This window comes from Amblyomma mixtum, chromosome 1, assembly GCF_055824585.1.
Source record: "Amblyomma mixtum isolate Tamu chromosome 1, ASM5582458v1, whole genome shotgun sequence".
Lineage (NCBI taxonomy): Eukaryota > Metazoa > Arthropoda > Arachnida > Ixodida > Ixodidae > Amblyomma > Amblyomma mixtum.
This window is the reverse complement of record NC_143012.1, coordinates 91,200,840-91,222,630: the sequence shown is the minus strand read 5'-3', so window position 1 is coordinate 91,222,630 and position 21,791 is coordinate 91,200,840. Positions and strand designations below refer to the sequence as shown.

General features: G+C 47.3%; 1 protein-coding gene across 1 annotated transcript; it reads right to left on the bottom strand.

The window, feature by feature from the left end:
- Positions 1-5,088: 5,088 nt before the first annotated feature.
- Positions 5,089-20,966, bottom strand: LOC149367192 (membrane metallo-endopeptidase-like 1). Its single transcript, XM_089573124.1, has 4 exons — positions 20,867-20,966; positions 18,070-18,140; positions 7,442-9,130; positions 5,089-5,556 (listed from the first exon to the last, which is right to left on the bottom strand). The coding sequence occupies exons 1-4, from the start codon at positions 20,952-20,954 to the stop codon at positions 5,089-5,091; spliced, it is 2,316 nt and encodes a 771-aa protein (XP_089429250.1). The 5' UTR covers positions 20,955-20,966.
- Positions 20,967-21,791: the final 825 nt, after the last annotated feature.

Genomic DNA, 21,791 nt, shown 5'->3' with positions numbered 1-21,791 from the left:
ACAGACGTTACCACCGTCTTGCCTTATACTCCGTTTCATACATAGCTGTCAACGCAGCCAAGGCTACGGCGCCTGTTCGCGCTCCTCGTCCGCATCGTAATGTAGTGCGTCGAAAGTGACAAGAGTAATGAACTCAAAATTAAAGTTATTTTTGGTTAATATTGCAGCATAATAGTAATAATGGTGTTTTATTTTGCAAAAATATTGCTTTTTTTTAATGTTCTTCAAAACAGAGTGCCTTAGTTTTCTGGGTTTTTTTTCGGCTCCTCCTGTATCAGGTTTTCGCAGCTAGGCCGGCCGGTGATGTCTTCCGCGTTCGTCTTTCGGTTTCCGAGTATGGAGAAAATGGCAACGCTATCGCCTACTCGCTTGTTTTCTTCGCCCACTGCGGCTTCAAAAACATCTCCTGCTCGCCTGTTCTCCAAGCTGAAGTCTCCGAAATTTTCGAAACACTCCAAGCAGGTTATTGTCAACGTAATGGCTGCGGCCTCCAGGTCGTAAGAGGCCGGCCCGCTGTGCGTTGAGCGGAGTTGTCGGAGCTGGCGCCGGCGGCGGGAGCGGCACGGGAGGCCACGTCGATGGACGCCGCTTTTAGGGCACGGCCCTGCGCTCGGCGAGCTACCGCGGCAGCGAGCGCGGCGCTCTTGAAGCTTGCTGCTGTTGTCTCACCCACGTTCTGGGGATGAACGGTGGTCCACGCCATCGCCTCCGGGTCATATCCCTGGCTGGTGGCTTGTTGGAAGGCCATATTATCGCAGAGCAGGGGCTCCGCCGCGCCGGGCGTTGGCGCCGCTGTCAGGCCTAGCGGCGCCGTCCAGCGTGGTCGAAACTTCGCTTTGCCAGGATTTGTAAAAGGGGATCTCACCTCGGAAAAAAAGATATCCGCCGATCCCCTGTGACTTCCGGAGCACGGTTGTGCAGGTCTTGTTGGCCCGGGGTGGAAAAAATCCGGGGCTCCAGCCGAGAATCGGCAGAGCCGATGCGCACCTGCTGAACGCTCGGCGCGCGTCCCCTGGACCTGGGGTGTCGGCTACCTACTTTTTATGCCTTCCGTGTTTCTTCGCCGTCTATGGACGCTTTCCATTGACTTTTCATATACTCTCTGTGCTGTGTGTGCGAATGTCCGTGTACGCTTCGAACATTGACGACCATCGTATTGTGTGTGGCGTGTAGTGTGCGCGCTGTGGTGTGCTGTTCTGTGGTGCGATCGTCGAACACGTCTGGGGTCGCTCTCCTGGAGTTGAGTTCTTTCCCTTGGAAAAAACTTCCGAAGAGGGGGCCTTCTGTAAGGAGATAGCGCCACCCAGCGTCGATTGTGAGGGAGAAGACCAAAAAGCACGAGGAGCGCGTGCGGAGGGGTACGCCGGGACAGGTGGAAGAGGATTACGGGGGAGAGAAGAGAAGAGCGCGGTGGGCGACGGACGTGGACGAGTTCTGCTGGCTCCCCGAGTTCCGGGCTTGGGCCTCAGCCGCAGACGTCCGGGCCACCAGACCTGGACATCCGTCGGTTCGTTGGTTTATGGGGTTTAACGTCCCAAAGCGACTAAGGCTATGAGAGACGCCGTAGTGGAGGGCTCCGGAAATTTCGACCACCTGGGGTTCTTTAACGTGCACTGACATCGCACAGTACACGGGCCTCGAATTTCTCCTCCAAAGAAATTCAACCGCCGCGGCCGGGATCGAACCCGTGTATTTCGGGACAGCAGCCGAGCACCATAGCCACTGAGCCACCGCGGCGTCGAGAGCCTCAACCACCAGGCCCAGGCGCCACTCTTCTCCGTCCATCCGTCAGCTGCTCCACACAGGCCGCCTCTGGCGCCTACGTGGCCTTTCCGGGATAGCAGACCTGGGAACCGTGCTGGGAGCCCACAGACGCTGACGCTGCGGTAGCGCTGAAGGCCAACGGGGAAACGCCAGCAACAGTGCATCGGCACTGGAACGGCCAGAGACTGCCTGACTGCCCCACACCCAGCCAGTCCTCCCCGCTCTATGCTCGTATGAGAGACAAGTAGTGTGCCTTTCCTTTTTGACTTTTCCTGTATTTTTCGCCAGGATTTTGTTCTGTTCTCCTGTGTTTTTCTGTGTGTTGTTGCGTTGCTCTCTTGTCTCTTTCCTCTTTTCACGCCCATACTGAAATTGGTTTCCTTTCCTATAAAAGCCGCCTCGTTTATTTGTGTTAAATAGTGTTTGTGTTAAATACAACCTGCAATCTCACAAATCCTCACACCCTCAAACCGTTCGATTTTCAGGGTGCCTTCAACTGGGTTTGGCACCAACTCGTTCTTCACTGATTGTTTGGCCCTTCACTTCGCCTCTACCACCTGTAGCGCACCCTCCTTTCCGACCGCTCTGCGGGCGAGTCCGACTTTGCGAATCTCACACTCAGTAGCCCTCAGGGGTCAACTTTTCACCTTTCAGCCCACAGGGGTCAACTTTTCAATCAGAGCGCAGCATCAACTGCGGCTGTCAATTTGAATATTGCATTATTTTGCTCTGATACTGGTGTGAAGTTACTGACCTTCAACAGGAAATAAAGAAAAAAAACTCATCGTGGCTATTAGGTTACGTACCTGCTTCCCACGATAAATTCCTGGCTTCGAATTCAACCTGTCGCAGAAAGACCACAGGTCACTTAAATCGCTCACCGCGGCCAGTAATGCTAGCACTGCTACGTGGGAATGTAGGCTTTGATGTTTTCCTCAGAGAGTGCACTTCTGAAATTCTGCCAGCATATGTTTGAGTACTAAGGGGGTTCAGCTTAGGTTAAGGACAACGCAGCGAGCTATGGCAAGAAAAATTATAGGTGTAACGTCGAGATCGGAAGCGGGCGGAGTGGATGAGAGAACAAGCGCGGGTTAAGGATATCCTGGTCGAAACCAAGAGGAAGAAGTGGGCTTGGGCAGGGCATATAATGCGAAGGCACGATAACGACTGGTCCTTAAAGGTTACGGAGTGGATTCCAAGAGAATGCAAGCGTAGCAGGGGGTGGCAGAAAGTTAGGTGGGCGGATGAGGTGAACAAGTTTGCGGGAATACGGTGGCCGCAAGTGTCGAAGGACCTGGTTAATTGGAGAGACATGGGAGAGGCCTTTGCCCTGCAGTGGGGGTAGTCAGGCTGATGATGATGGTGATGTTTGAAGATGTTTTGTTACCTCGTGTATCTCTTCTGTTCACCTCTGAATACATCCGGTACATTTCTAGCTCCCAGTGAAAAGATCAGAAAAGCATCGCACCTGCCAAAAGTTTAGGGTGAAAGCTAAGAGTTGAAAACTACGGCACCCAGGGCTCCTTGGTTGACTCGCGTGCAAACAGCGCACACAAGTAAACCGCCGATTCGCGCGAGGGAATTCCATTCTACAGCGAACAAGTCGCGAGACTAATTTCCATTCATCTGAATCTTAAAACTTTATGATATGCTCAAACATGCAAATTTATTTTATTTATTTATTAGTACCTCACAGGCCCCGAAGAGCATTGGGTGAGGGGGGCAAATCGAAAAAAAAGGTATATACAGATGGAAAAAAACCGTAATATCGGTACAAGAACGCGGTACAAGTCAAATACAAGAAAGGAACACGAAATTTATACAAAATGGAGTTAAAATAACATCAGACACGAATGTGATATAACTCGTTCTGGTGCACAGGAAAACAAACAAAAACGAGACAGTTGCAGCGACCTTGGCGAGCACAGTTCTCACAGCAGAATGTCCAGTGGGACTAACACGCAAAAGTTGATCACATGGCACAGATTAAACCACGATATTAGTCTGGGGCATAACGCCTACGGATGTGCACAACACTGCAGTTCTGTTGTCCGCTTGAGCCCTTATACACTCCCTTGTCCACAGATTATAACCTGTGGTTGTCGTTATTGTCTGCCGGACCATCACTCACATATGCTAGCTCTTAAGTCATGACGCCATCACTGTCAATCACGGCGAAGAACGCAGGACACGCTTCCATCCCGCTCGCGCAAAATCTCTACCGTCTCAATTTAACAATAGAGCCTTTTCGGGCATTTAACACTGGGTAACCCGGCAGCATGTTTTCATCGTTTCCTGCTTTCCCGGGCGCTGGCACCATAAATTCGCTTACTCAGAAATGTGCGGAGTAAAGAGTAAACCAGTTTATAAACGTAACACTGACGGACTGCGCTCAGACAACAAAAAAGAGAACATGATATCAGAACCGCGGCCACTCATATTCCATGTTTCATGACTTCATTATTTCTGTGTGGGCAGTCCTAATCAGGGGGAGATAATGCTTCAATTGTCATTAAAAGGGCCTCCAAGATAGGAAGAACGTGCAGGTAAATTTGGCGAAAGGAAAAAAACAGATGAACCACATCCGGGATTGTCATCGCCACCATTAAAAGGGATCATATCTCATTAAAATTATTGCTATTCGATCAGAAAAAAACCTAGGTATTTCGAGCAATCTGTCTTCACAGCCAATGGAATAAACCTCATTCTACGCATCGATGACAAACCTAGGTCAGGTTTAGACCGCGCTTTAAAAGGGCGTTCACGAAGCATCGACTCACACTTTCTGACTGAATTAAAACGACAGCGCCTGTTCTCTTGCGCATCTGAAGTAGCAGCAGAAAATGTAGCGGCAAAAAAAAAAAGAAGGCTCCTGCTGTGTTGGTAGCATTGCTCGTTACCAAAAGAACTAAGCAATGAAAATTATCTGCATACCGTTAACGTCTGCGTCACACTAAAAACAATATAAACGAAGGTTGTAACATAAGCACTAGGAAAACCTCCATTGGAAGGCAGTTGAAATACTGCGACCCAAATAACCTGAGGACAAAATTCCATACGCCTCCAAAATGTGCAAGCCCCTTCGAACAAATAGTTTCGCCTAAAGTCCCTTGGAGCTTCGGTCATCAAGTTACGGATCTCAGGAGTCAGGACTGACTGCCACTCAGCTTGTAGAAAGGAAAGGTGCTCAAACAAAGCTGGCTTCACGAAAGTCTCGAAAAAATACACTGTCGACAATGTATTAGGAACACGAGATGCGGGTCGCTTCAGCGCTGCTGCAAAAATCTCTCGTATGCGTCCCACTTGACGTCAACCCCCGCGCCCTCACAAGAAGGCGCATTTGTGCTCCGGGTTCATGGGTGACCCCGCGGGGCAGCTGAAGGCCTTGGCGAATGGCTCGAAGTTGCGCATGGCTTCGGTGCATTCAGGCGACACGCGGCGGCGGTCGCTTCCCTCCAAGCAGGTCACGTGGCAGGCCGTGAGGAAGAAGACCTGCTCCGCGCTGTACTCCTCCAGGCCTCGAAGCCGCAGGTCCCGATCTTCGCTGCGGAAGCGGAGGTAGGCCGCGTGCGCGATCTTAAGCGCCGGAAGGAGAGGGAAGAGCGCCGTCACGTTGCCGCCGGAAGTGACGTCGGCCGAGCACCTGCCCAGCTCCCACAGGGCTTGTCCGGGTGAGCCGATGTTGTGGGTGCTCCCTTCGCCAGGGTCGACGGCGGAGGACGCTGGATTCCACGGTGTCTGTGTCATGTCTTCGCTGAGCAGAACCGTGAGCGCGTTGATGGTGCGCGCGAGCTGCAAGAGCCGATTAGGCGGGACAGTAATGGAATGTCCGGTTAGGGCAGGTTGCTACGAACACTATCGTAGCTTCAAGCTTAGAGCACTGGCACTAAGAGATGCATACATATCGCTAGAAAATTACAGGTAGCACTTTCCTTCTGCTGGCTATTCATTCCTCGCGAAACACCATCATAAAAAATACTCTCGCTTTCGTTTGTTCATAGCCAAAAACCATTAAAGAAGCTCAACGCAAACACAGAATACACTACAGCAGAGAATACAGCATTGTCATTAGCACAAGCGCTACAAACACAGACACAAAGGGGTAACACAGCGCTAACTCGCAATTGAAGGGTTTATTAAGAAGCTGCAATATATACACACAAACCCCACCAATCCAGAGCACAGACGGGTCACCAAGTGCGCACGACACTTACCTTGCATACGTTGTCTGTTATTCTAAAACATCTCTTCCTGAAAATCTAACTGATGGATCCCTAACACTAGAAGTCCCGTATTTTCACATGGAAAACGCTTCCACTATTTCCCGTAGAGGTGGTGGAAGCGATAAAAGTGAAATGACAAAACGGGCCTACTACTCCAGACCACTCTGCCGCCAATGCGCTGCCAAAGCCAATCAGCGTTCACTGACTAATACGATAGGCCGGTAAGCTTGGATCTGCTAATATTAGCGATGGTTGAGCGTTTGACATCCGAACAGGTAGGTCTAGTTGCTTTAAGCCTCGATCGTCCGCCTTACATGTGGTACATGACGCCAATATACAAGAAAACAATCCTTAGAGGAGCATGATACAATACCTAGCCTCAGAATATGAAGTGACATCGGCCGTTCAAGATACATGAGTCTCATGTTTTGGCCAGACTCAACAGAAAAAATGCTTAACCGCACCGCATTGAGAGGAGATCAATGAATACAGTTCATTCGCGCGATTAACTTCCGGCGCATCCACTACTGCCCTAGCAGCGGTCTTGCATGAAGAGCTGCTCACTTCTGAGCCCGTTCGGATGCCGTTGCAAAGGCGAGCTCAAGGAGCGGGCTGGAGAACACACGGACAGGGACAGCACACGGGAGGACAATGGGTCGTCCTCCCACACCTGACTCCCCGCCACGGCTTCGCTAAGTGGTGGGTTCGATCCTGCTGCCTGCCATTTACTCAGGCTTAGTAAGGCTGAGATCTGGGCGAGTTGGTATGCATTCATACTGGTGAACAGCGCAAAAAAGGCGGGACAACAAGACAAGCGCTGACTATCAACTGACTATCAACTATCGTCAGTTGATAGTGAGCGCTTGTCTTGTTGTTGTCCCGCCTTTTTTGCGCTGTTCGCCAGTATGAATGCCACTTACTCATCGGTTTTGTCAAATCGGTACAATCCGTGGAAGCCATAGTCCGCACTTATGTTCGGCTTCCCACGGCTGCATGTCTTGGGAAAGGAGCCGGCGCTTCCAAATCCGGTCACTGTGGTCGTCGAAAAAGGGCCCTAACGGGCTTCACCGCGAAAGCAGGATTTTCGTACCTAGCGGTTAGCTTTTCAACATATTGTGCGTGATGTGAACAAAGGCCCTTCTCCAAGCATTTCACACCAGAGGAGTCGAGCACCAGGCCGAGGGAAATTTTGACTCCATTAAAATTCGATGAGTAGCCGCCACCGCTGAGCATCCAACCTGGCACTTCCTGAACGCGAGGGGGATGGTCTTCCACAAGGCCGCCGCTATGGTTGGTACGTGGTAGAGTACCGGTACAGCAACAATGGGCTTTACCACACCCCAACTTGCGTCCCATTCCTTCAGCTTACTATTCCGACACATTGCTGGCGTTAATAAGACAAGGCCCCCTGTTTCCTCAGCTCAAATCTTGGAGCCTGCAGCGCCTCCACTTACCTGCATGGCGTACATGAATCCGAGGCCCCCGTAGGCCATGGCGTCCGTGCCTTCGTCGGCGTAGTACGGCGCGGCGAGTGCAGCCACAGCGACGGAAATGACATTGGTCACGGGGCTGTACGCAGCCAGGTGGGCGGACTGCAAGCGAAACAACCGCAGGCTCGCCTGGTACTCCGCACTGCCGAGTGACTTCTGCAGCTGCTCGCGACTAATGCGCCAATGGCCGAAGAAGCTCTGCTCCATTTCGTAGTCGCGTCCGTACAAGATTTCCAGGCTCCGGCTTGTCATGTACTCTTCCAGAGGCCATATCACTGTGCTGGTGTTCTGCAGCGTGGTGGCGACAGCACGGATCGCTTTGTTGTCCAGGGTGGACCAGGAGCCGACCACCGTTAGCGCCGTCTTGTGCAAAGTGCTCAGGAAGGCCGAAATGGCGAGCCTCTGTACTTGCGGCATTACGCTGTCGTCGGCGCCTGAGAAAAGCACCGTGTACACGGGGGCAGCGTTTATACTGCAAACGATCGGATAAAAGAACTCGGAATGCGGGTGCTTCATGAAGAGGTCTCGCACTGAGCTACTGGCGATAGGGGCAAGGAGCTGGATGAACCACCACGCCGTATGGAAGGTCACCTCCTGGGCCGAGTAAGAAGCAAAGAGCACACGCATGGCATCCAGCAGGTTGCCTTTTGTGGCGATGAGTGTGTCCTCTTCATTCAGAGGCGGTTTCGCATTGAAGGCAGATTGCAGAGCCTCTACCCAGTCACGAGCTTGCAGCTTTGGCACCACAGGTGGTAAATGACGGATGAGCAGAAAACGAGGTCTCGGGTGTGTGTCGTCGAAAAAAAGCGACAGATTTCCGAGGATAGAGAGCTGGATATCATTGCTAGCCTTTGCGAATTCAATAAATGCGGGCAGGGCGGCTCTTTCTCCAAAGGTTCCGGATAAGATCCAGTCGACGACTGAGTTATAGAAGCCTTTGTACTTATTAACCTCGCGATGTATTAGTCCTGTAATGAATGGCATGCCCGATGGGCTCACGGATACCGATCGCTGGTGAGCGGTGCCGTGCCATGGCTCTATGAAGTCAACATAGAACCACAATGGCATGGCCCACAGAACGGACAGGTTTACCAGGGTCCGCAAGGGTACTGAATAGTCGTAGGTTTCGCCAAGCCGAGCATCGCTGGGGTCTAGCAGCCAGGGGAACAACTCTTTGCTCATGAATTCGACAAGGCTTTTCGAGTCGTCGATGTCTGCAGCGGGGCCTGCCCGGAGAAGGCAGGCGTCCATCATCACCCTCACTCTTTTCGTTAGGGGCCTACGAGGGTCCTCGCGAAGCTGTGCTTGTCCCAGCAGCCAGTACGCCAAGCGAAATAGTGGCACGGACACACTAGGCCGGGTGTCTTCCTGCAGCCATCCGGAGCACACAAACTGGCCGAAATCTTCGCAGGCTTCTGAGCTCCTCTCTGGTTTCAGGCCCAGGGCCTGTGCGTGATCCAAGCAAGCCCGTGTGGTGCAAACCGTGGGTACAACGCGACGACTTGGCATTGTCGATGCAAGGTAGAAGACCACCGCGACAAAGATGGTGAAGACGAAGAGCAGAAATACGATAGCTACTGTCTTCCTCACGGGGTCAAGTTTTCGTCCAGTTATCCCGCGCGGCGATGGTGAAAACGGAGACCCGACGCTCACCTGCGGAAGAATGAGGTTTCGTAAATGAATTCCGTCCAGCTAGTAGTGAAGATATCTCAAGATCCCAAGAACTTCCCAACAGCGGATGACATCATTTTACGATGCTATGAACTTGGAAAAGACTTTTCTAAGCGGAGTCAGTAATCACTGAAAGTTGATCTCCACAGCCATCAAAATTTGTTCATTTGGCTTTGATATGAGAATTAGGGCGTTGATTACAGCAGCAGCAACGACAGGTCGATGTAACAAAAAAGCCGAATTCTCGCCTCTGCTCTTTCCCTGCATTCTTTCGCCAGATTATTCTTCGATATGCCTTCGTAAGAGTACTCGAGGCTCCGAATAATTAGTTGACTTTTTTTGTATCAAGTTGCTTACAATTTCTCGTTCACAGAACTAATAAAACAGCAGAGGTTTAATGGGCTCAGACTCCAAAAAATCGTAACTGTGTAAAGTTAGCGTGGCTTGTTGTCAGTAACTGATGACCCTGGTTCTACTGTGTTATAGTTAATTATTTTACAGCTGTATTCCGGGCTTGGCGGTTAGCAGGAAAGCAGGAAACTGCCATTCAGTGGAGATTGTAGCATAACCAGTTACACTATTAGGAATTCACCAATCCGCTGCGTGTGAGAAATGCCATACGCTTCCCTACGAGAAAGGAGGTTCACACTGCAAAACATTGCTAAAAGCGAAAATTGTGGCGCTCTTCCTCCTTTCCACCATAATTCTCAAATCCTGCCGTTTCAGACCACACGATAATCACAGTTACCTTTCGTACATATACGGCAACGCGAATTTGATAGACAAGGTCTGGGAAGGCCCAGCCTAAAACGTTTTAACCAGACGAAAAGATGTTTATGTTAACGAGAGTGTCGTTCAGTCAATTTTCGCATGCTAGGGGGTGAATTTTTCAGTTCTTTAAGGCAACTGAAAAAGTTACGCTCATATTCATCTTCGGAATGCTACGTTTCCAGTATTGTGGTATAGTTGCTAGCGTTGAAGGTCTTCAGTTACCACCGCGCCAGTGGTTTTGGAGCCGTTCTAGAACATTGCTGGTTGTTTGGGTAGCTGCCTACTATAAATCGAGCCTAGAGGTTAACCCAGGTACACACGGCCAAATCTTTAACTGGCTCGGGTGTGGCATCGCTAAATGCACCTTGTAAAAGCTTGGGCTCCAAAGCTGGCATATACATGCTCTAATTTGACGCGTGAGATGGCATTTCGTGGTTCCTTTTTGGTCACATAATGTTTGAGAGTAGTACTTGCCTGTTTAGATCACAGTTATCAGAAATATTCACCGTCGGCCACTGCGAAGAGCCGAAACAAGCGGAATACACAGCAATGGTTCTGGTCGCGCATTAGCGCTTACTATGGGTAAACGACTTGTCCGCCATGAAAGGAGTGGTAGTTTAACCAGAGGAGGAGGCCGTATGGACCAGAACCGTTGTTGCGTATTACGCTTGTTTCGGCTCTTTGCAGTGGCAGACCATGAATATTTCTGATAACTTTGATCTAAACAGGCAAGTACTTCACAAAAACGTTATGTGACCAAAAAGGAACCACGAAATGCCATTTCACGCGTCAAATTAGATTCAAAAGGGCTGAGAATTGGGCGAGTTGGTACGAATTCATACTGCTGTGGCACCACAAGGACAGGGACGGAGACAGAGTGACGAGCACTGGTGTTGTCGTCACTCTGCCTCCGTCCCTGTACTTGTGGTGCCACAGCAGTGTCAAATTAGAGCATGAATATGCAAACGGTGTAGCTGAAAAGATCTTTTGCAAGGCGGTTTGAGCGATGCAACCCCGAGCTAGTTAAAGATTTGGGCGGGTGTACGTTTTTATGTCCAACCCAGGCAGAGCTGCTCAAATTTTAAAGTCATTTTAACATGCCTCCGGATCCCCAGTAGCGGAGAAAGTACCGAAAGAAGAACACAAACTTGAAAACAGAGCATTCTGTCATAGTGAACCAAATTTATAAGTGTAAACCCTGAAGAATAATACCGTGTCTTATCGAGAAAAAACGAGACTTTACGCGAAAGAAAGCAAGGAATCAGAGAAACTATCCTTTGGTTACAACAATGACTCGACAGAGGGTGCTATTTAATTCAGCGAGTTTCATTGTCAATTTTTGCTGCTCTCGGTAAGGGTGGAGAGATGGTATAGTTTGCAAAGAATGACAAGAGTTAAGACACGATGACGAAACCTGGCCTCCTATATAAATCGGTCACATCACATGTTTAAATCGTTCCGTAAAGTATTCTCATGCAACCTATCAATTTTGGAAGAGTCACGTGATCCAATAACCTATTCTATGTTAGGAATCTATGTTAGGAAAAGGGCAGGTGAGCTCGCCATTCTGATAAAGACTGAAGATGATCTCAGCAAGATCAACTGAAAGACGCAAATTCCCTGTTAATGTCTTTGACCCATGTCACAGCCTTCCCGCAATACGGCTACTATGACGGACAGGCATTCGCTGATGCTCTCATCCATCTACACCCACTGCGTAGATTCCTTTCAGTTTTTCACCTGAACACGCAAAGCTTGCGTAATAAACAACTAGAAGTAATTAGCTATTTAACATCCCTGAAACATGAATTTAGCGTTTTGTGCTTTACGGAAACATGGTTTACTGACAAACACGATGCTGTCCAGTTTGATGGTTACAGATGTGAAGCCCTCTGTCGCGACCGCCAAAGAGGTGGTGGTATAGCACTATACATTTGTAATACATTCAGTTATACTGTCTTGAAAGAATACTCTGTGGTCACCATTGACTACGAAGTGCTTACAATCAATTCCAAAGGTTTTATTATAACAGTATTATACCGCCCGCCTTCCGGATCCCTTCCCGTGTTCCTAAACTTTTTTGATCATTTCACGGAATATCTCACATCGAAAGGTCTTCCCGTCATTATTGTGGGAGACTTCAACATTGATGTACTATGCAAAGACTCATCATCAGTTGCACTTCTTGAATCAGCGCATTCAGCTGGACTACGGTTTTCGTGGCATTGTCCTTGCTCTCCTAAGATCTTATTTAGAAAACAGAAAACAATGCGTTTCTATCGGAGAAGAGCAGTCCACATTACGAAGCATAGCATGCGGAGTACCACAGGGCAGTGTCCTCGGACCGGTACTCTTCAATATATACATTAATGACATAACACGGGTATCCCCAGAAGCCTCTTTGGTAATTTATGCAGATGACACGAGCTTTTTCATTCAATGTGACGATACGACGGAACTCGAGAAATTTGGAAATATTACCCTGAATAAATTGTCAGAATGGAGCAAAATTAATTCTTTAGCAATAAACAATAAAAAAACAAAGGCTGTCATTTTCTCGCCATCACAAAAATTTGTTGACCGTAATCTTAATCTCTATTTAGGATCTGAGAAGATAGAAATAACAAAGGAAGTGAAAACGCTCGGTGTCACCTTTCACGAGAACTTGATCTGGGATATCCATGTAGGCTGTGTGATTAAATGTCTGGCCAGGGCTTGCGGGATACTTTGCCGATTTAGACAAGTTCTTCCACTCAAAATAAAGCTGCTACTTTATAATGCTATTTTCAATCCTCCCCTAAACTATTGTAATCTTGTATGGGGAACTACATCACTAACGAACATCAACAAACTCCTTCTTTTACAAAAAAGAGTTCTCCGTCACATAGCAGATGTTCCATACGACGCTCACACAAGTGACCTGTTCCCCTTACTTGGTGTTGTTCCTGTGACACATATGTACGAGCTGAATGCCCTATTAAAATACAAATATTCCCTGAAATTTAATCGGATGCCTTTTCTACGATTATGCAATTTAACAAAACCACCCGAGGTGCCGTACAATATAAGAACAAGAGAAGTATGGTTGGTGCCGTTTTCCCGCACGAATCATGGTCACAACAGACTACAATACATTATGCCTACTTTACTTAACAACTATCATAATTCAAACACGGACATCCACACACTATCGAAACAACACCTTAAGTGTTTGTTCACTCACAATTTAGGGAGGTAACGTCAATGTTTTGAAATCTTGTTTTATTATTGCAGCCTTTTGTGCACGTATTTTTAATGGTGGCTGCATTACACTGTCTGTGGTAAAACTGTGGTCTGTGCTTCTATGCCTGCAAATGTAGCAGGAAATGTTTTTAGTCCTGTATAGCCATATATCAATTTCGCCGTTAGATGTTCTTCAGTGTGCAAAATATTGGTGATTAAGTATTAGTATTCGTCTTATTGAATCCAAGTCTATCAGTTACATTGAACCAGTATATTACTTTTTACTAATATGCAGCATTTTTGTTTGGAATTACTATGTATATTATGTATTTTGTGTTTACTATATATTTTGTGTTTACAGTTTCTATGTATACTACATGCTCATATCTTCGTACAATTTTAATCGCAGCTTTGTATTATTTCTGCTGTTATCCGTTGCCAAGAGAAAACAAGGGGTAAGAACCGTTGTCAAGCTGCTCGAGAAGCAGCTTTTTGTTCTTATCCTTGCATTTATTTCTGTATTGAAAGAAATGATAAATAAATTGATTGATTTGATTTTATTTGATTTGATTGATGATTGATTTGATTTGACTGAAAAATGTTATTGATGCACCCACTCGTGTGACCACCAGAAGTGAAACGCTCATTGACCTCTGTTTTACTAGCTGTTTAAAAGATGTCTGTGCAGGTGTCCTAGCAACTGGTATTAGTGACCACATGCCTTTTTTCTGTTTCCACCCTATTGAAAATCAGACGCCTCGAACTCTGCTTCATCGACGACGCATTAGCGAAAATGGAATGATTCTTTTCGGTAGCATGCTATCAAATACAGATTGGAGTGAAGTCTTAAGCATTCAGAATGCCAATGATGCGTACAATACTTTTGTTGACAAAGTAATTAAATTCTACGAAGCAGCATTTCCTGTTGAGAAAGTCGTTAAATGTCGCAAAGCAAGAAAGCTATGGATTACAAGGGAACTTTTGGAAAGAATAAATAATCGAGACAGGTTATTTCAGGAATTTATCAGGACTAAAGATGTAAGTAAATTTCTGCAATATAAGAAGATTAGAAACAAACTTAATACTGACCTGAAGAAAGCCCGTACAGAATATTATGTTAGCAAGTTTACGACGGTTTACAGCTGCCCTGAAAAAGCTTGGCCTCTAATGAAATCCCTTCTTTCGCAAAATGCGCATACTGCCCCACAAGAACTCATAATTGATGGCATTGCTTATTCAGGCTCCACATTGGCTGAAAAATTCAATACTCATTTTCTAACGTCGGGCATTACGCATAATTGCGATAGCGCCCACTCTGAATTGCATTCTGATGATCGGTTGGCAGATACAATATTTTTATCTCCAACTACGCCGTACGAAGTTGAATCCGTGCTGAAAGGTCTCAAGGACAACTGTGCTATCAGGTACGATGAAATAGCAGCTCGTCCAGTGAAAGCGGTGGCTAACCTGCTAAGCTTACCTCTTTCACACATCTGTAACTGTATCTTACGTGATGGTTTGTTTCATGAAAAAATGAAAATTGCCCCCGTCTGCGCGGTATACAAGGGAGGCGACAAGAACGTTTTCGGGAACTACCGTCCTATTTCCGTATTTCCGATGTTTTCAAAGATAGCGGAGCACGTAATCAACAGTAAATTGGGTAGCTTCTTACACAGCAAGGGCGTCATCAAACCGCAGCAGTACGGGTTCCAGAAAAGTAAATCAATAGAGTCTGCTTTGTTAAACATAAAAGAAAAAATCATTTCGAACATTGAAAATAAACTTTACACAGTAGGCATATTCTTAGATTTCAAGAAGGCCTTCGACTCCATAAAGCATGACATTCTTTTCTATAAACTGGAAAGATACGGTGTTCGTGGAACTTCGCTACGTTTAATCAAGAGTTATTTGCAGAATCGACTCCAGTACGTTGGGTTTGGTAACGTTAAATCAAGTTTGCAAGTTATAAAATATGGTGTGCCAAGGGTTCGATTTTAGGACCATTACTGTTCCTTCTCTATATAAACGATATTGTAATGATACCGCAGACACCTAACATTATCTTGTACGCAGATGACACAAATGTATTTTTCAGTGGTCCCGATCTTGTGGAAGTAATGGATACGGCAAATGAGTGGCTTTGTATTCTGTCGACATGGTTATCCTCAAACAAACTAGCGCTTAATGTAGAAAAAACCAATTATATAATATTCCGAGCAAGGAATAAGTTAATTCACAATAATATAAAGTTAACATTTCAGGGCCATCAAATTAATAGAGTGGATGTACATAAGTTCCTAGGCGTGTACTTCCATGAACATCTGAGCTGGACACATCACGTATCAAAACTGCTGCTAAACGTTTCAAAAACGCTTGGCCTCCTCAACAGGTTAAGGTTTATTTTGCCAGCTTGGTTTAAACAGAAACTCTATTACGCAATGATTTTCTCCCGCCTATACTACTGCATACTAGTTTGGGGCAGCACTAGTAAGAGTAACTTAGAAAAACTGTACGGCCTGCAAAAGAAGTGCATTAGATTTATAGCAAATAAATCGCGATATGAACATGCATTCCCTTTGTTTTTAAAATATAAAGTATTACCCATTACTTATGTGTTCCAACAGAGTCTGGCAAACTACCTGTATTTAAAAATAAAATCACACGGACAAAATTTCGTCACGAGATATAGAAGACCAGACTGTGGTCATATGTTAAGAGAGGAAAAATACGTAAAACAACGCGCTAGAACAACCTACGGTGAAGAGTCAATAGATTATCAGCTACCGTTATTACTAAACACGTTTCCAGAACTGCATTCCATCGCAAATGATTCTAAAACACGCTATTCTTTTAAAAAACGAGAGAAAGAAGCACTACTGCTAAAGGTTGCAGATTGTTATCAAATGTCGCGATATTTTCATTTTATCGTGACCTCAAAAGAAAAACCTGAAATAAAAAGCAAAAAAGGCAACCAAAAAATTCAGGGGGCACTTTGACTGTCTAAAGTGGGTAGAGGCGGAAGCATTTTCCGCACCACCTTCGCTGTTTCTGTGGCACTGGTGGCGTCACATATAATTGAGTACTAATTACTAAGTGATGACAAATCACTAATCAATTGTTAATTACTGATTAATGCCAGAATACTAATTAACTGCTAATTAATTACGCTGAAGCTTCGCCTTTAGGAGTGGAACGCGACAGCGCGTTGTAGCGCTGCCAGGGAGTCCACGGAACGCCACCACCCGTTCGGCGCGATGCCTTGCCCTTTGAACGCAACGCTTTTTGAGGAAAGAAATGGCGCAATAATTCTCTGTCATCTCGGTGGACACCTGAACCGCACCGTAGAGGAAGAGAGGAAGTGGGAGTGAAAGAAGATAGATAAAGAGGAGCCGTAATGAAGAAAATGAAAATTGTATTTGAGGAAAGGAAATTACGCAGTAACTGTCTCACAAAATTCAGGGGGGAACTTTTTTCACCTAAAGTGTGGTCACTGATGTGTGGTTAAGATGTTAAGCTTCGCCCCTAAGAATGGAACGCGACAGCGTCTTGCAACGCTGCCAAGGAGTCCATAGAACGCCTACGCCCATTCGGTTCTACGCCTCGCTCGTCGGTAAATTGGTTTTTGAGGAAAGGAAATGTATCTGTCTCTCATTTGTCGGTGGACACCTAAACCTCTCCGGAAGGGAATGGAGGAGGATGAGAGTGAGTGAGTTAAGACACCGTATTCACTAGACGCGCCTTTGTTCATTCCAAACCATCGAGCTGGCATGGCGGAGTGGATAGCATGCTCGTCTCTCACGCCGAAGACCGGGGTTCGATTCCTGAGCTCGACCAATTTCTTAATCGGTTTTATTTATTTATATGGTCTGACTAGTAAAGCTAATTAGGCTAATGGGTAATTAAGCAATCAACTAAGCTCAGTCCCACTTACTTGGAGCATCACTATACGATCCCTTCAATTGGTTGCGTGGTTACTAGCCAAAGTACGATTGGCCCCATTTGAAATTCGCGCACTATGACGTCACGACCGTTCCCACCAATTGAAAAGCGTGACATTTTCTGTCGACAACTGCTGCTTACAACGATGAGACATTAAAGGCTTCCGCCTTAATATGAACTGGCGCGTATCGAATGTTAACTCAGAAGCAGGACTGGCCTTCAATCGTTGTTGTTGGCGAGTTATACCCTGATAACGTTTTCAAGCTGATGTTACCTGAGACGTCACCAAAGAATGTGTGAAACTGTTTTGGGCTGTTAGCTTTTTCTTGTCGATACTCTGTTTTTGCTTTTATTACTTATGTATATTTCTTTCTTTTGTTTTGATTGTCTTGTTGGCTTTTTCTTGTCGATGCTCTGTTTTTCCTGTTATTACTTATGTTTATTTCTTTTTGTTTTGAATTGAAAAAGACTGCGCATGTGACTTCTCTAATGTACAAGGTCTCCTTCAGCAAATACTGGCACTGTTCGCCGCACAGCGTGCGTGAAGGTCACGAGGCCCCGTCAGACGCCATATGAACGCCTTTTGCCTCGTGAACCTCAGCAGATATAAAAACAAAAAATTCCCAAGTATATGTACCCCTATTCTGCTGAAATAAATTTCATTTCATTTCATTTATTAACACAGTCATCCCCTTTTCAGTGCAGGATCCCAGTGACCCCATTACTCAACAATGACCCTTCATCCGTACGATTATAGGCCCCATGACTCCGCAATGTGTGACCTTTTGCAAAGATGACACAAAGTCACACGTTATTAGGCGAACGGCCTTTGTGTGGGTTCTCTGAAGATTGCAATTCCGCGCACGGCTCGCTAGCCAGCGTTAATGAAGGCTCTGTGTTTTGCCGCACTGCACCCCGACAAAGCTGAGCTTATCAAAACAATGTGACACTACACAGCGAGCATTTCCCTGAAGGAAGCCGCCGCATACCATTTCCTGGAGTCCTTTGAGCGCTTCCGCCTCTTCAGCAGACCTCCGCCTTGTCAGCGTCTTCGGCGCTCCTAGTGAAAAGAGAGGACAGCAGAAGATGAGAACGCGGTTAAGCAGGTCTTGCTTCCCAACGGACTCGCTTTATGTAATCATCCGCTGTTACGAATGGGTGAAGTGGCTATTTTGGCCATCCGTGAAGATAGAGTACAAAAATAAAACCTGGACGACGCTTAACCTAGCCTTAGGAGTGCCATGCGATAGCATTACAGATACTTAAGTAACGCTTGTTGCTGGGCTAGTTGGTGCATTATTCTTCGTACAAAAGTTAGCGCAAAACACGACACTCACAAGAAAGGTGGACAGGACAACGCGCTGTCCTGCCCACTTTTCTTGTGAGTGTCGTGTTTTGCGCTAACTTTTGTACGAAGCATTACAGATCCCTTCCACGCCGCTGCTCCTTCTGTTTTGCCCAGGTTCTGTCCACGTGCGGAATTATTCGTTCTACTTTACCTTACTATACCGCCCCCTGTCCCCAACCCGGTAGCAGGTAGCCACCGACCACTGTAGGCACGCTCTGATGACGTCACATGGCCGGGTGACCTCTATAGACCAAGCATCAATTTTGAAAAGTTTGAAAAGCTTAAAAAGTATTTATTTGAAGTGTCTCTACATACAAATCACAAAGGAGGCCAAAAGACGTGGTGCATGACGAGGGCCTTCCTCCCTGGGGCAAGCAAACTGCTTTCAGCGTATACACACAAAGTGTACGGAACCGTCACCGTCCAGCTTGTGCAGGGCTTTCGCGCGGGCTGCCCTGCGTTCTCCGTCCTGCTCGGGGTGCATGTTCTTAGGGATGGGAAAGATGATAATATGGGAGCGTAGGTCTGGAGGTAGGGGGGCCTTCTCGGTAGGATGGATGATCGGGGCGATGCCCTTCTGACAGAGCAGAGTGCGGCCTGTCGCGGTGCCCGACAGGCGAGTCAGCTGTGCTGTTAGGGTGGCTTCTGCCAGCTCCTCAGACGTGTTGTGGGTACCGAGGTTGAGGAGCCGGGCAGTAGAGCTGCTAGGGGCTAGGCGGAGGGCGACCTTTGTGCAGCTCCTGAGGAGCGCGTTGATGCGGTCCCGCTCCTTCTGCTTTAGGGGGTGGTAGAGGAATGAGTACGCCGTGCGGCTCGTCATCTACGCTTGGGTGAGAGTGTTGTTGCAGAATGCTCCGCTCTCGCAGACCTCCGCGCCGGTTCGCCAAGCGCCAGATTGGACGGGTGACTTGCAGGGTCTGGGTCTAGAGAGCTCGTATGGTAGTCGCCATTCGCGCCCTGGGAGTGAAGAAAGAGGCCCAGGATGCGAATCTTTGACACGAGGGGTATGGGGTGGTTCCCTAGCGTATGCGAGAGAGGAGGGTTAGCAGGGTCGTGCGGCTCGGGCCTGTAGTGGAAGGGTTCTGATTTGGAAGGGGGGCAGGCTAAGTCAGGGGGGCAGCGCTTGTCTTGTCGTTGTCCCGCCTTTTCGCGCTGTTCACCAGTATGTAAGCATGGAGAAGGCTACGCCGCGCGCGCGAACGTAAGAGTCAATGATGTTAGAGGAATCAATTCAGAGAGGAGTACATTTGGCAGGTACTCTCACATAATGAATGGCAGTTTGCTATTATCCAAAAGGAAAGTGTATAACAGCCCTATTTTATATGTTCTAGTGTATGGGGAGAAACATGAAGGCTGACGAAAAGGGTTACAAATAAGTTGAGGACAGCGCAGCGAGCTATTGAAAAGAAATTGGTAAATCTTAGGTTAAGAGATATGAAGAGAGAAGAGTGGGTCAGGGAAGAAACGCGAGTTAATGACAACCTGTACGAAATCGAGAAGAAATGATAGCGGGAGGGGCATGCATGCGAAGCCGAGATGGCCAATGGCCGTTAAGGCGATACGAAACAGGGTAAAGTGAGTCATGTGGACGGGTGAGATTAGGAAGTTGCAGTGCTGAGGTGGCCGCAGCTGGCAGAAGACAGCTTTAACTGGAGGGATATGAGGGAGCCATTTGTCCTGCAGTGGGCATATGCTGACGACATAAAGTTTCTTATTATTACCCAGAGGGAAAGATGGCGGCGCTGCACTTCAGCCACCATGGATGCTCAAAGCATCATGGGCCGGTGAGCTACTTGGTGCGGTACAGTCGTACTTCTTCGGGAACACGGAGTGTCACTACTGAGATGTTAGTTTCGTGTTTGCGCAGACGAATTTGGCGCGAACGCAGTGTGAAAAAGCCATAGTAGCGATTCTTCAAGAGCACACGATGCCAATAAAAGGCTTTTCTTTTCCGAAATGCCATTAAAAATCTTTTAAAATGTTTAAGCAACAAAATTTTTTTTCGAAAACATATTTTCTTTAAAAGTGCACCTGTTAAGCACGAAATATTAGTTTTTGTAGTGTTCACTACTTGACCAACAGGAGAACTAGCCATCTCTCATTTTGGGCAAACTTTGCATTTACATGCTTTTCTGCTCGTTTGTTGCAATTTATAGACAGGATATTGAGTGTTAGGGCATTCTTTATTATCCAACAGCTTTTATTTTTGCATTATTTTTTGGCCAGAAGTTGTAGTTCTGCAATCGATAGCTCACCGCCCCATGATGCTTAGAGCGCCCATGGTGGCTGAAGTTGTCTTCAGGAAGCTCCACGCAAACTGCCATAGACGGGGTGCCAGCTTACCCTTTAGGTAATAGTAAGAAACTCTATGGACGACGAAGATGGTAATGACTTATAGTGCACAACATACACAACAGCACAACACTCACTGGAGCCGCCTTGACCCGTTGGAGACCGTGCGCTCAGCTTCGAGGGATCCTGGAAAGATGCGGCGTTCTCGTCCGGCACCGGCGACGCGCAGACCATGGCTTCTGGCGGCGACACGGCCACAGGGGAGGCGGCCACGTTGGAAATGGTCTCAGGCTGGACGTTGGTGTCGTGCTTCTCGTTCGCGCTTGCGCATGGCAACGTGGACGTTACGTCACTGGTGGGTGGGCTGTGAGGATGAAAGAAAGAGCAGAGGTCGTCCTACAAAGCTCTGTTCTGGTGCTCATTATGAAATTTCGGCGCGAGCGACCTTCTCTCCGCTTCCTTCGGTAGTTTTCTGCAAGGCGATCTATCGCTGCGCTGACAGGCTGTTTACTAAATGATCAACTACTAACCAAGCCCTGCTTGTTGCCAGCTGTAGGGGCCGTTCTTGTAGAAGAATTTCCCGTCTTGTACGAATTAAAACGATAAAAACAAAAATACCACAGTAACCGAAGCGGGAAGTCCTCATGACGCTCTAACGTCACGCTTACGTCATCTCAATTATTTCTCTCACGGGACCTTGAGTCCCATTAGAGGCCTTGATTTCCTGTCTTGGGTACTGTCTCGCAGCCGACATTAAGTGCAAGCATTAAATGCATTGCTCGAAAGGGACAGCACATTCTAGGACGTTTTGTAGATGGCGGTAGCAGAAACCGCGTATCGGTCAGGTCTTTTAGTTGTTGGACGCGCCGGTTCCTTGGTTGCTTCTCTTCGGCCCAACGAGTGCACGTTGTCTCCGTGACTTCTCTCGGGGGAGCCACCACAACCAGCCGCTTCCCTTCCAGAAATTATTCGCCAGTGGCGGGTTGCTACATAGCTTCGCTTGGCAAAACGCTCACACATTCGCATATGACTATATCAAGCTGCCGTCGGCGACATATGCAAGCCTTTCCA

Excerpts from the sequence above, each read along its gene's own strand:
- LOC149367192 (XM_089573124.1), bottom strand. The coding sequence starts at position 20,954 with ATGGTCTGCGCGTCGCCGGTGCCGGACGAGAACGCCGCATCTTTCCAG. Across the intron at positions 9,131-18,069 it reads TCAAAGGACTCCAGGAAATG|GTGAGCGTCGGGTCTCCGTT; the intron begins GTATGCGGCGGC and ends ATTCTTCCGCAG. Across the intron at positions 5,557-7,441 it reads GATTCATGTACGCCATGCAG|CTCGCGCGCACCATCAACGC; the intron begins GTAAGTGGAGGC and ends CGGCTCTTGCAG.